General features: G+C 44.4%; 1 protein-coding gene across 1 annotated transcript in view; it reads left to right on the top strand.

Moving 5' to 3' along the window:
* The window catches only part of cacna1fa (calcium channel, voltage-dependent, L type, alpha 1F subunit a), a gene marked incomplete at its 3' end in the record, with an annotated part of 37,584 nt that extends 25,668 nt beyond the window's left edge, over positions 1-11,916 (top strand). Inside the window, exons 35-46 of the mRNA XM_083769823.1 lie at positions 244-403; positions 740-867; positions 1,918-2,014; positions 2,364-2,466; positions 2,590-2,691; positions 3,613-3,737; positions 5,004-5,113; positions 9,046-9,615; positions 9,890-10,284; positions 10,365-10,462; positions 11,064-11,417; positions 11,710-11,916. Coding sequence (XP_083625949.1) covers positions 244-403; positions 740-867; positions 1,918-2,014; positions 2,364-2,466; positions 2,590-2,691; positions 3,613-3,737; positions 5,004-5,113; positions 9,046-9,615; positions 9,890-10,284; positions 10,365-10,462; positions 11,064-11,417; positions 11,710-11,916 — 2,449 coding nt within the window. The remainder of the gene's footprint in view (positions 1-243; positions 404-739; positions 868-1,917; positions 2,015-2,363; positions 2,467-2,589; positions 2,692-3,612; positions 3,738-5,003; positions 5,114-9,045; positions 9,616-9,889; positions 10,285-10,364; positions 10,463-11,063; positions 11,418-11,709) is intronic.
* Positions 11,917-12,273: the final 357 nt, after the last annotated feature.

Genomic DNA, 12,273 nt, shown 5'->3' with positions numbered 1-12,273 from the left:
AGAATAGAGTAGGAAGGGGGAGAATGAGGAGATGGAGGTGGTAGGGGTGGATGGGGTGATTGTTCAAGACCACGTAGGCAGTAAGAATAGGTAAGTGACAGCTCGCAGGTGTATTTATACTGTGGTGATTGTGACAGGGCCGAATGATAATGGAAGGCAGGTGATGATGATAAGTGTGACATTAGAGAAAAATGGCTGCCATGATGATAAAATGGTTTTGTCGCATTTTCCTCTTCCTTCCAGGTGTGCTACAGGAGAGCAGTGGCAGGAGATCATGCTGGCAGCATTGCCAGGGAAACGCTGTGACCCCCAGGCCGACACAGAGCCTGGAGAAGAGTACAGCTGTGGCAGCAACCTGGCATACATTTACTTCATCAGCTTCTTCATGCTCTGTGCCTACCTGGTGAGAAGAAAATCCATTTTCCATTTTCTATTGCTACAGAAATCCTACTAAACAACAAAGAATCCTCTGTCTGTCTGTCTGTCTGTCTGTCTGTCTGTCTGTCTGTCTGTCTGTCTGTCTGTCTGTCTGTCTGTCTGTCTGTCTGTCTGTCTGTCTGTCTGTCTGTCTGTCTGTCTGTCTGTCTGTCTGTCTGTCTGTCTGTCTGTCTGTCTTAGACAGCATCCAGTCAGCCTCTTGCAGAGCCACATCATAAAACATATATCAGATATTGTATCTGCTATTGTATTAAGTTCAAATTAAGTCCTGGCAAAATGAAAGTCCTGTTTGTCTCTCCAGATCATCAACTTGTTCATTGCTGTCATCATGGATAACTTTGAGTACTTGACCAGAGATTGGACCGTGTTGGGAACCCACCACCTGGATGAGTTTAAGCGAGTCTGGTCGGACTACGACCCTGAGGCCACGTAAGACTTAACCCATTTTGGGTGGGAACCCCTTTTGGTGTTGAAAAATTGAAAGCTATTGAAAAATAGCAGACCTACAAGCTCTACGAGCTTGTAGGTCTGCTATAAAACACCTCAGTCCGTTGCATAAAGTTTGTTATGTCCCCCGTCACGTTTATGAGGCAGCAAAGGCCTGTCATCAAAGTCTGCAACTGTAATGCTACAAGAATATATTAGGTAAAAAGTACCATACCCAGGTTACCCAGCTGAAACAGATGGATACTGTAATGGCTGCCGTCGGCTTACAGAGGTAAACAAAGTAAATTCACAATCAAGAACCACACCACCAAATAAACAAATTTAACATTTATTAACGAAAAGAAGAATGCAATGAAACAAATAATGAACAGAAACGATGATGACCCACGATGGGTCATGACGAAAGTGAGAACAGAGGGAGAACTGTGGGTTGGATGGGCTTTTATACGGGTGGAGGTGACCTGATTGGAGGTGGCTTGATAGGAGGTGTAATTGTAATTGTTGTAAGTCCTGACAAAATTATTAAAACATTTTAATTTCACAATCCTAATATTTTCTTGCAGGGCAATACTTTTATTCCCCATGTGATATGTGGATGCTTTAATTTATACCAATAGCCGATCTACAAGAGCTTGTAGATCAACAATTTTTGCACGACAAAATATAAGTCCCATTTAAGACATGCAGTATATCTTCCATCCTCTATTCAGTGTTTTATCATAGCAACCAGCTATTTTGCCTTTCCAACCGTCTGTTAGACCCTATCGACCAGGATTTACCATAGCAACCAAACACACACACACACACGCACGCTTTTTGTAACTAAAAACTCCCAGGAACCAGTACATTTTGTGTCAGCTTCTTCTATGTTTTAGTGGTGTGATGATTATTATTTTTTATGTTTTGCATTTGCTTAATGTAGCACTTATTATTATTATTATTACATTTAGACTAGATATTAATTATGAAGAGCCATACGGTCTCTGCCTTCCACAGCTGTACAGTCCATGATCTGTCTCTGTCTGCTTCCAGAGGTCGAATAAAACACATTGATGTGGTGACCATGCTGCGCAGGATTCAGCCTCCTCTCGGTTTTGGAAAGCTGTGCCCTCACCGTGTGGCCTGCAAGGTACACAGAGCTCATATACATATATACATTGTGTATACAGTTTATACACACTGTATATACGGTATGATGATATGATGTGTTCAGTATGTCATAGACTAATGCTAGCAAGTGAATGGTAGATAAATTCAAGCGGTCAGTAGAATTTATACCCCATCCACCCTGGTTTGTGTCAACAATCCAATTAGTGGCCTCCTATTCTACCTCCTCTTCTACCTACGCACTCACTCACTCCTCTCTCTCTCTCTCTCTCTCTCTCTCTCTCTCTCTCTCTCTCCCTCTCTCTCCCTCTCTCTCTCTGTGTCTCTCTCTCTCTCTCTCTCTCTCTCTCTCTCTGTGTCTCTCTCCTCAGAGACTGGTTTCCATGAATGTACCTCTGCACCCTGATGGGACTGTCACCTTCAGTGCCACTCTATTTGCTCTCGTGCGCACCTCACTGAAGATTAAGACAGAAGGTTCTGCCTCTTACACATTATACACACGTGCACAGGGCAATTTCACATCCTATGCACTGTAACAGAATGGCTGTGCTGTAAACATAAAACCCTTTGATCATGTGTATTGATCTGTCCCTTTAGGTCCCATTGATCAGCAGAACGAGGAGCTGAAGCTGATCATTAAAAAACTATGGAAGCGCACAAAGCCAAAGCTCATCGATGAAATCATTCCACCCCCTAGAGGTAAACCACAGTACTGCCACGGCCCACAGGTTGGGAACTTAGAGTATGTATTAATAGAGACGGCACCGGATTCCTCCTCCCATCCACTTGCATTAAGTTGCTCAAAAGCGCATGAGGCGATTTCACTCCTCCTTCCGGGTATAGGAACAGAGTGCATTCTAGGATGGATTACCCCAATAACATGAACGCGCTGGTCGTTGACTATCATTCCGCCGTTTGTGCGCGTTCACGTATAAAACATTCGTTCACGTGTCATGGGCCCAATAACATGAACGTGCGCAATGATAGTCAACGGGCTCGAGCTGCAATGACAAATTCGGCCACTATGTCCATTTCGCCTCAGGGTTTCCTCCGGGTGCCGTCTCTATTAATATATACTCTAAGGTTGGGAATAGCTGCTGTATGCAATGGCCTCTGGACCACAAGGACAATACCCACAATGCATTGTGCACTCTCCGAGTGGAGAAAAGGTTGTTAATGTTATAGTTATTACGTTAAACACGGAGGCAGTGTCTCAGGTGGTAGAGTGGCTGCTTGGGTTCGATCCTGGGCTCCCCCAGAGTTAGTGTGGAAGTGTCCTTGAGCCAAACGCTGAACCCCTAGTTGCTCCCGATGTGCAGGTTGGTGCCTTGCATGGTTTCCTCCTCCATCGGTGTATGAATGCGTGTGTGAATGGGTGAATGCGCCATCTATGTAAAGGACCTTGGATAAAGGCGCTATATAAATACACCATTTACCATTTTCATTGTTATGTTTGTGTATATGGTTAAAAGCGTCCGTGTTTAGGCTTTAGGCTAGAGATGGTTAAGTTTATGTTGGAATTGGTGTAGCTAAGCACATAATCCCCATTTGCCAGCTTTATCCATATCACAAATAAAACAATGGGTTTTCATTTTACATATAAATGTTTGTTCTCTTCAGGGGATGAGGTCACTTGTGGAAAGTTCTATGCCAGCTTCCTGATCCAGGACTACTTTAAAAAGTACCGTAAGCGTAAGGAGAGGGAAAGGAAGAGCAAGAAGAAGGATAGGGCAGCTTCTCTCCAGGTAAAGTATTTATCTTGTTCCCAGGTCACTGTGTGTGTGTGTGCGTGTGCGTGTGCGTGTGCGTGTGCGTGTGCGTGTGCGCGAGCGCGCAAGTGTATAGACTGAATCATCACAACATCATGTGAGCGTGATTTCCCCGGTATTGTTCACGCTGTACACAAACGACTGTCGGAGTGACTCAGACTCTGTATTGTTAAATTAGCAGATGAGAAATGTGTTGTCGTTGGCAAATTATGTTACGGCCCCCTGTCTAGGGCAGGGGGAAATAACATAATAATGGTTTTTATCATTTATCATTCAAACTTCTTCAAAATGCATTGCAGGCTTCAGGTTTACATCAAGCAAACTTACTACAACTAAAGGAACCCCCACAAACTAAATACAATTTACTAACCTACATACCTAAACTAACAAAAACAAGAGAAAACAATAATTGGATACACCAAATAAAACACACCCCTACGGGAATGAATGAAGCCGGTTTTAACATAGGAGGAGAAAATATGAATAAGGAATATACAATATATGATATAAAATAGAAATATAATAACTTGGGATCTGTAATTAGCAGAAACCAAAGGTAACCAAGGCTTAACTCACTCAAAGGACTGAACACAAACTAACTCACAGAACCGAACCGAATAGCAAAGAAAACATAAGGGAAAAGGTTGCATTGGGTGGAGAACAAAAGGGAGCGCCTTATTGTTGGTTTGATTGAGGATTATGAGATAAGCTATCGAAGAAAAGTGGAATGGTTTGCTGGTTGGTGCAAGAGTAACTAACTTCAAGTATTGTCAATGTATTGTGTATGTGTTTTTTTTTTGTATCCTGATGACTGCTTGGCACAAAACAAATTTCCACGAGGACAAATAAAGTATCTATTCTATCTATCTATCTATCTATCTATCTATCTATCTATCTATCTATCTATCTATCTATCTATCTATCTATCTATCTATCTATCTATCTATCTATCTATCTATCTATCTATCTATCTATCTATCTATCTATCTATCTATCTATCTATCTATCTATCTATCTATCTATCTATCGATCGATAATGCAGGCAATGATTTTGCCCCCCTTTTTTTAACCAGTATTATTCATTAACCTTATTTCTCGGAAAAACAGGGTTGATATTGTTAATGACTATTAGAAATATATATTATCTTATAAAATAAATATCCACAGGTTGCATTGTGAACACGTCCAAAGACATTCTGCCTGGAAATGCCCGTTTGTTTATGATCTGATCTATTCCCTCAGCAAGGGCTGCGAACGCTACAGGACCTGGCTCCGGAGATGCGTATGGCGATGGAGTTCGACATGGAGGACGAGGAGGCCGCAACTCCTCGAGAAACAACAGACGGCGAGGTGTTCTTCATGGAGGCGGGCGCCTCGGTGATGCCCAGCCCCGCCAGCACGCCCCTGCCCACCGCGGAGACGCTGGAAGAGATGGCCAATGCTTTCTTCAGCGAAGCCGAGACCCAGCCGGTCAACGACGGCGTGGTGACCATGCAGGTGCGCAGAATTATTATAGTGAATTAAAACAAAATAACTCAAACTAGAATTGGAAAAAAAATTACATTTTAGTTAAAACGATGACTGACTGACACTGTATTGTGCATTTACAAAACTAACTAAAGACATTTTGAATCATATGATATGCTTTGTCAGTAGACTATCGGATATTACTCTTAAAATAACAAAGATAGCCGATCTGAGCATTCTGAATCTCTTCCTGATTATCCGATATTACAATAAACTAAAACAAACTCTAAAACTAATAAAAAACAAAACTGAAACGTAGCCTTAATAAAGTAAACTAAACTTAAATCCACTGAAGTCAAAACAATATTAAAATAAAAACTAATTGCAAACATTGAAAACTATAATTGCAGGTGACGGGTCTTCCAGTGGAGCAGAGGCCAGAGTTTCAGCTGTCAGCCATCGGAATCGTTACGGAACAGCCTGTCATGTGCGAGCCCGTCCCTCCCAGCAGGTCTGTTTATTTTATCACATCAGTCCACCCACTGGCTGATTTATTGTCTCCACCAGCCGAAGGCATGGGGAGAGTATGTTTTGCACTCCGTCCGTCCGTCCGTGTGTCCGTGTGTCCGTCCGTGACCAGCTAATCTCAGCCACCGTTAACCCGGTCGATGCCAAATTTTGCACACACACTCCCTGGATGCCAACCATGAACCTCTGCCCCAAACTTTCCAGAACGGCCTGTTATAGCGCCACCAGGAGGCCGCTTTGTGCAAAACAAGTTTTTGCACAGTACACCTACAGATTTTGTCCAAACATCACGCAAATTGGTACACAGTCTCTCTAGAGCCATTCAACCAAACCGCTCTTTCAGATTTCTCAGACTCCATCCTGATTGGTTAAGATTGGCTTCCAAAGTTCACAGGAGTGCTCAGTTTGGCCCAGGCCGTAGCGTAACGGTCTGGGCACCGGACTGGTAATCCAGTCGCAGTGTGCCGCGGGTTCGACTCCCGGACCCGACACGGCCTTTACTGCATGTCATCCCCCATCTCTCTCCCGTTTCCTGTCAGCCTACTGTCTGTCCCTTCAAAAATCAATAAAAGGCGTAAGCCGCAAAAAAAAAATATCTTAAAAAAAAAAAAGGAGTGCTCAGTTTCAAACAAAATGCTGCAAATCATGAACACATCGCGAGATTTCCGTGAAATTGTGCACCCACATTCCCACTAGGCCGAGGACGAAATGCCACATGAACAATTTCAACTCAGCCTCAAGGTGGCGCTATAACTGGCCCAAAAGTGTTTTTACCTCTAACTGCACGGATCTGTGGATAACTTTCTATGCCAACTCCCTAGAGGCCAAGGAAAAACCTTTGCCTGGAATTCTTCACATCTGCTCATCCTGGTGGAGACCTGTGCCCAGTAGGGCACTTTTTCTAGTTTTATTTAATTTCTTTATGTTTTTTGTGGCTTTCGCCTTAATTTTTTTTTTTTTTTTTTTTTTTTTTTTTTGCGGCTTACGCCTTTTATTGATTTTTTAAGGGACAGACAGTAGGCTGACAGGAAACGGGAGAGAGATGGGGGGATGACATGCGGTAAAGGCCGTGTCGGGTCCGGGAGTCGAACCCGCGGCACACCGCGACTGGATCACCAGTCCGGTGCCCAGACCGTTACGCTACGGCCTGGGCCAATTTTATCTTTTTTATGGAGGGACAGACAGTAGGCTGACAGGAAATGGGGAGAGATATGGGGGGAGGGGGGGGGTGACACGTGCAGTAAAGGCCGTCGGGATCGGGAGTCGAACCCGCGGCACACTGCCAGACTGGACTACCAGCCAAAGTGCCGGTACCGTTTGTGCCACGGCCCAGGCCCACTGGCTGATTTATACTCAAACTTTTTTAATGTCAAGAATCCCCAAATTAATTTGCATTTGGGTCAGAGTTGCAGAGCCCTAAGTAAGGGACCATTCGGTTATTAACTATCAGTCATTTAGCTGGGACCACCTGGAACTCCCCCCATGGAACACTGGGGTCCCCGTACCCCACACAGAGAACCACTACACTAACACAAAGGTCATAGGGTCCCAATAATCAAAAGTGTTGGTCCACTTGGGAGCATGAATATGACGTAGGCAGCGGTGGCAGCGGTGGCCGAACGGTTTGCGGAGCGGTCTTGATATCGGAAGGTCGCTTGTTCGTATCCCCGGACCGGCATGTTAAAATGACCACCGCTGAAGTGCCCTTGGACAAGGCATTGAACCTCTACCATGAAATGTTCTATGAGCAGGGCCTGGCTGTAAACAAGTTCTTGAGCTTAGTCCAGTTACGCTGGGTAAACATAGTACCTTTCCTTTCCTTTCCATGTCCTGCTAACAGACCAATGGGCCGATAACATAACCCAAGCCCACCTAGGCAGAGGTTCTAACATTTTGTCAATTGAATAATGGCTTTAATGATGATCGTGTAAACATGTTTTTATACTGTCATTTTATTTAATTTGTATTTGTTTTTACAGAAAATCGAAACAACAAAGGTACTCAATTATAACTTTAAAACAAGATGTATCCGCTTGGCCTCAGATAATGAGCATAGCAGATCTACAAGCTGGTAAATAGCGTAGCGCGGCACCGAGTGCCGCGCTACGCTATTTACCATTATTTTCTAGTTTATTATATTTGCTATGGCATTATTCTATTGCTATGGCTTATTGCGCTTATTGCATATATCATTTTGCATATTGCATATGGCATATTTTATATTGGTAGGCCCCTGTTGTTCCTGCTTGCAGCTATATTATTGTTATGTGGATCTTTGAGTTTGCTGTCATGATTATTTATTAATATTTTTGCATCACATAATCCATCATAATGTATACTCCACCACATGACAGTATACTTGCTAACAACAACTGATTTTCAAGCTAGCTGATATGCTGCTAATGCAACATATTTGTAAGCTTAATGATTTGTTTTTCATTTCAATGAAAGTTGCTCACCCAGTGTATGTTCCCCTGGAAGTACACTCTCCTTACGGGTTTGGCCCATAAGTACACTCTCCTTATGGGTTTGGCCCATAAGTACACTCTCCTTACGGGTTTGGCCCATAAGTACACTCTCCTTATGAGTTTGGCCCATAAGTACACTCTCCTTATGGGTTTGGCCCATAAGTACACTCTCCTTACGGGTTTGGCCCATAAGTACACTCTCCTTACGGGTTTGGCCCATAAGTACACTCTCCTTACGGGTTTGGCCCATAAGTACACTCTCCTTACGGGTTTGGCCCATAAGTACACTCTCCTTATGGGTTTGGCCCATAAGTACACTCTCCTTACGGGTTTGGCCCATAAGTACACTCTCCTTACGGGTTTGGCCCATAAGTACACTCTCCTTACGGGTTTGGCCCATAAGTGCCAATAAAGCAAGTTCAGGCCATATAGAAGCATGCGCACTGCAGTAGTGTCCTATAAGCACCTAAGCTTGCATTACCAGATTTGGCCACTAGTTCAGTCTTTCTTCAAACATCACTCCCGGTTCTGGGGGCCCGGTATCGTGTCACACACTGAAAATAGCACAATGACATATATAACCTCATAACGCATTCACGTATAAATCAAAAACAGAATCCAAAATGTTCTAATATAACAGATCTACAAGAAAACAACATGCAAGCAGCATAAAGCGTTGTGAGCTTGTACATCTGCTATTTTTTTGTATGCAACACCCACGTCTGTGACACGTTATGAGCTTATAGATCTGACATTTTCAGTGCACAACATCCTCACGTATAACTCAGACTGTTGGCTTAACTTTGCATCCCGTTTCCCAGGATGCATTGCATGCTCAGCGAGATGATAGCCTTTATACCCCAAGACGAGGAGGCTGCTGAAGGCCAAGAAGAGGCGGTGACTGCAGAAGTTCCTGCGGAACCGGCTCCAGTTGCTGTACCGGCTCCAGTTGTTGAACCAGCTCCAGTTGTTGAACTGGCTCCAGTTGTTGAACTGGCTCCAGTTGTTGAACTGGCTCCAGTTTTTGTACCGGCTCCAGTTGTTGAACTGGCTCCAGTTGTTGAACTGGCTCCAGTTGTTGAACTGGCTCCAGTTTTTGTACCGGCTCCAGTTGTTGAACCGGCTCCAGTTTCTGTACCAGCTCCAGTTGTTGAACCGGCTCCAGTTTTTGTACCGGCTCCAGTTGTTGAACCGGCTCCAGTTTTTGTACCGGCTCCAGTTCCGGCTCCAGTTGTTGAACCGGCTCCAGTTGTAGAAGTTGTGTTCACACCGGCTACACCTGTATACGCTGCAATGACACAGGTGCAGGAAACTGCACCTGTGTCTGCTGCAACGCAGCAGTATTACTACAGTCAAGTGGACGTCACCAGCACAGTGCAGACAGACAACAGGTGAGAAACAAGGTGTGTGTGTGTGTGTGTGTGTGTGTGTGTGTGTGTGTGTGTGTGTGTGTGTGTGTGTGTGTGTGTGTGTGTGTGTGTGTGTGTGTGTGTGTGTGTGTGTGTGCGAGCGCGCTGCAGACAGACAGACAAACAGACATACAGAGCATTTCTACAACAATTACATGGTCGCTCGTTTGCCATAAGTATGATTTATAAATCCAAAATGCCATTGTAATCATAATTTTCTGGTTAGCTAAAAGGCTTGTCTTGTTGGACTTCCTAGATATGCAGAAGTTTCATCTGTTCCACCTGTCGCTGTGGAGAGCGTCAGTGGAAACGGTTATAACGGCACAGCTTCCAATGGCACAGCTTCCAACGGCACAGCTTACAGCGGCACAGCTTATAACGGCACAGCTTATAACGGCACAGCTTATAACGGCACCGACATGAACGGAGGAAGTGTGTCCTCCTACGCTGCAAACGGATACAACAGTGACGACTACAGCTTGAACGGCAGCATGTCTATCAACGGCAACGGAAACGGAAATGGCTACAACGGAAACAGCTACAATGGAAACAGCTACAACGGAAACGGCTACAATGGAAGCGGTTACAACGGAAGTGAAATCGGTGACTCTGGTTTTATCCGGAGACGCATGCTTCCTAACATTCCTTTAGGTAAGACTTGTTTAAAAGAATGCGGTGAAGCATGATAGAGGTTTTGGTTTTCATAATGAAACCTGTGTGATTCTTTTTAGGTCGAAGGCCGTCATTTAACCTCCAGTGTTTGAGGCAGCAGAGCAGCCTCGATGTTCCTACCCCAGTCCCCCAGTACCGGGGGACACCCGCACTACAGGTTTAAAACACACACACACACACACACACACACACACACACACACACACACACACACACACACACACACACACAACTATGCATAGTTCACCTAGGTAGCATAGGATCTCTTATTGAAATACAGTCTACGGTGGGATTTGAAACTTGCAACTACTAATAATACAACTGTCAAATGAAAGAACAGTTTTTCAGAGATGTGGCAAACTACATGTCTCTTCCAATTGAATTAAGTGGGACACTTTCAGTCTAGATATCTGGCAGTGATGCTCGACATATCAATCAATCAGTCTTTTTTTCTTTCTTTCTTTCTTTCTTTCTTTCTTTCTTATAAAAAATGGAATATCTACATGCTCGCAATTTTTGTACGACACTGTTTTACAACAAAATATATAGGGCTTAAATTGGTAAACTAATGGATTATTTTTGTCGCTTATAACACAAATGATCAATTAACAATCTTTTCACATTGATTCATTGAAAAGGTTCACACTGCAAGATCATTCGATGAATCGAAAAAGTAATCAATAGAATAAGAGAATAATGTATATGTACACCCCTTGTCACCATGGTTTGTATTGCTACCGTATTTGTGTCATCATCAGACCCAGCACAGCTTGGACTCCAGACGCAGCAGTGTGTCCTCTGCTTTGTCATCCATCTCGTGGGCCAACACGGCGGGATCATCCAGAGCCACTCCACGAAACGTAGGAGGAGGCATCGGCAACCCGTCGGCACACAGAGGGAAGCTCATCTACACCCCCATGATCCTGGTGGATGAGACTACCGGCGCCCAGCAGACCCTGTGGGGCGACGGCTCCGCCAGCATGCCTGCGGGGGCCACTCGGCCAGGGGGCTGGTACCCCAGTGGTCAGGGCCGAACCTACAGCAGCATGAGGATGCCTCCTGTCAGCCAGGGCTTTGTGGACAAAGGCAGCGCTGACAGTCTGGTGGAGTCGGTGAGTGAGATGTGAACATGTATTTCTTTAAGCGTCCGTATTCTGGGCGCAGACCAGATCTGCAAGTTGTAGATCTGCTCCTGTAGCTCATAAGCCCAATATCTCCCTGGTCAAGTAGGGATTCTGTCTTGCCGGTTCAAATCCTGGTTAAGATATATGAAACCTACTGATTGCAGCTTTAACATTCTTTCTCTGCCCGAGATGTGTGTGACTGTGAGAAATCAAAATGTATGTATTGTATGAAAAGCAAGGAAAACCTTCCATGTCTCATGTCTCATCCTCCTCCATTCAGATCCTAATATCAGAGGGGCTGAGTGTTTACGCCAGAGACCCAAAGTTTGTGAACTTTGCCAAGCGGGAGATCGCCGAGGCCTGTCACCTGACCCTGGATGAGATGGAGGCGGCTGCCACCGACCTGATTGTGCGCGGTGCTAGCCAATCCATGAGACGCTTTGAGGAAGACCTGGGGGATGAAATAAACTGTGTGGTTTCTTACTGAAACCAAACGAGGAACTCAAAGAACTGTGTGAGTCTGAAGGTTGAACGTCTGAACAAAGGTTGTGTTTTATTTATGTGCTAAGGGCTTCTACTGGCACAAAAACACATGGTTTGGAGAGAGGATCTATCTCATGCTAACTGGGAGGAAGAGTAGTGTAGTGATGTGGAAATAGAGATAGATCTCTTTCACATCATTCCCATTTCTGTCCTACTGGGACCGTCTCAGAGCAATGATCCCACGAGGTTGTTAAGGCTTGGTTTGTGAACGCAAGCAGCTGTTAATTTATCCTTTTGTAACTCTGAGAGTGTACGAATGTTATACTATTAAAGTAAAGTTAAATGAACACTGTGTGAGCTT

The sequence above is a fragment of the Protomyctophum parallelum genome (genome assembly GCF_964188405.1).
Source record: "Protomyctophum parallelum genome assembly, chromosome: 7".
Lineage (NCBI taxonomy): Eukaryota > Metazoa > Chordata > Actinopteri > Myctophiformes > Myctophidae > Protomyctophum > Protomyctophum parallelum.
This window is presented reverse-complemented; position numbering and strand designations above follow the sequence as displayed.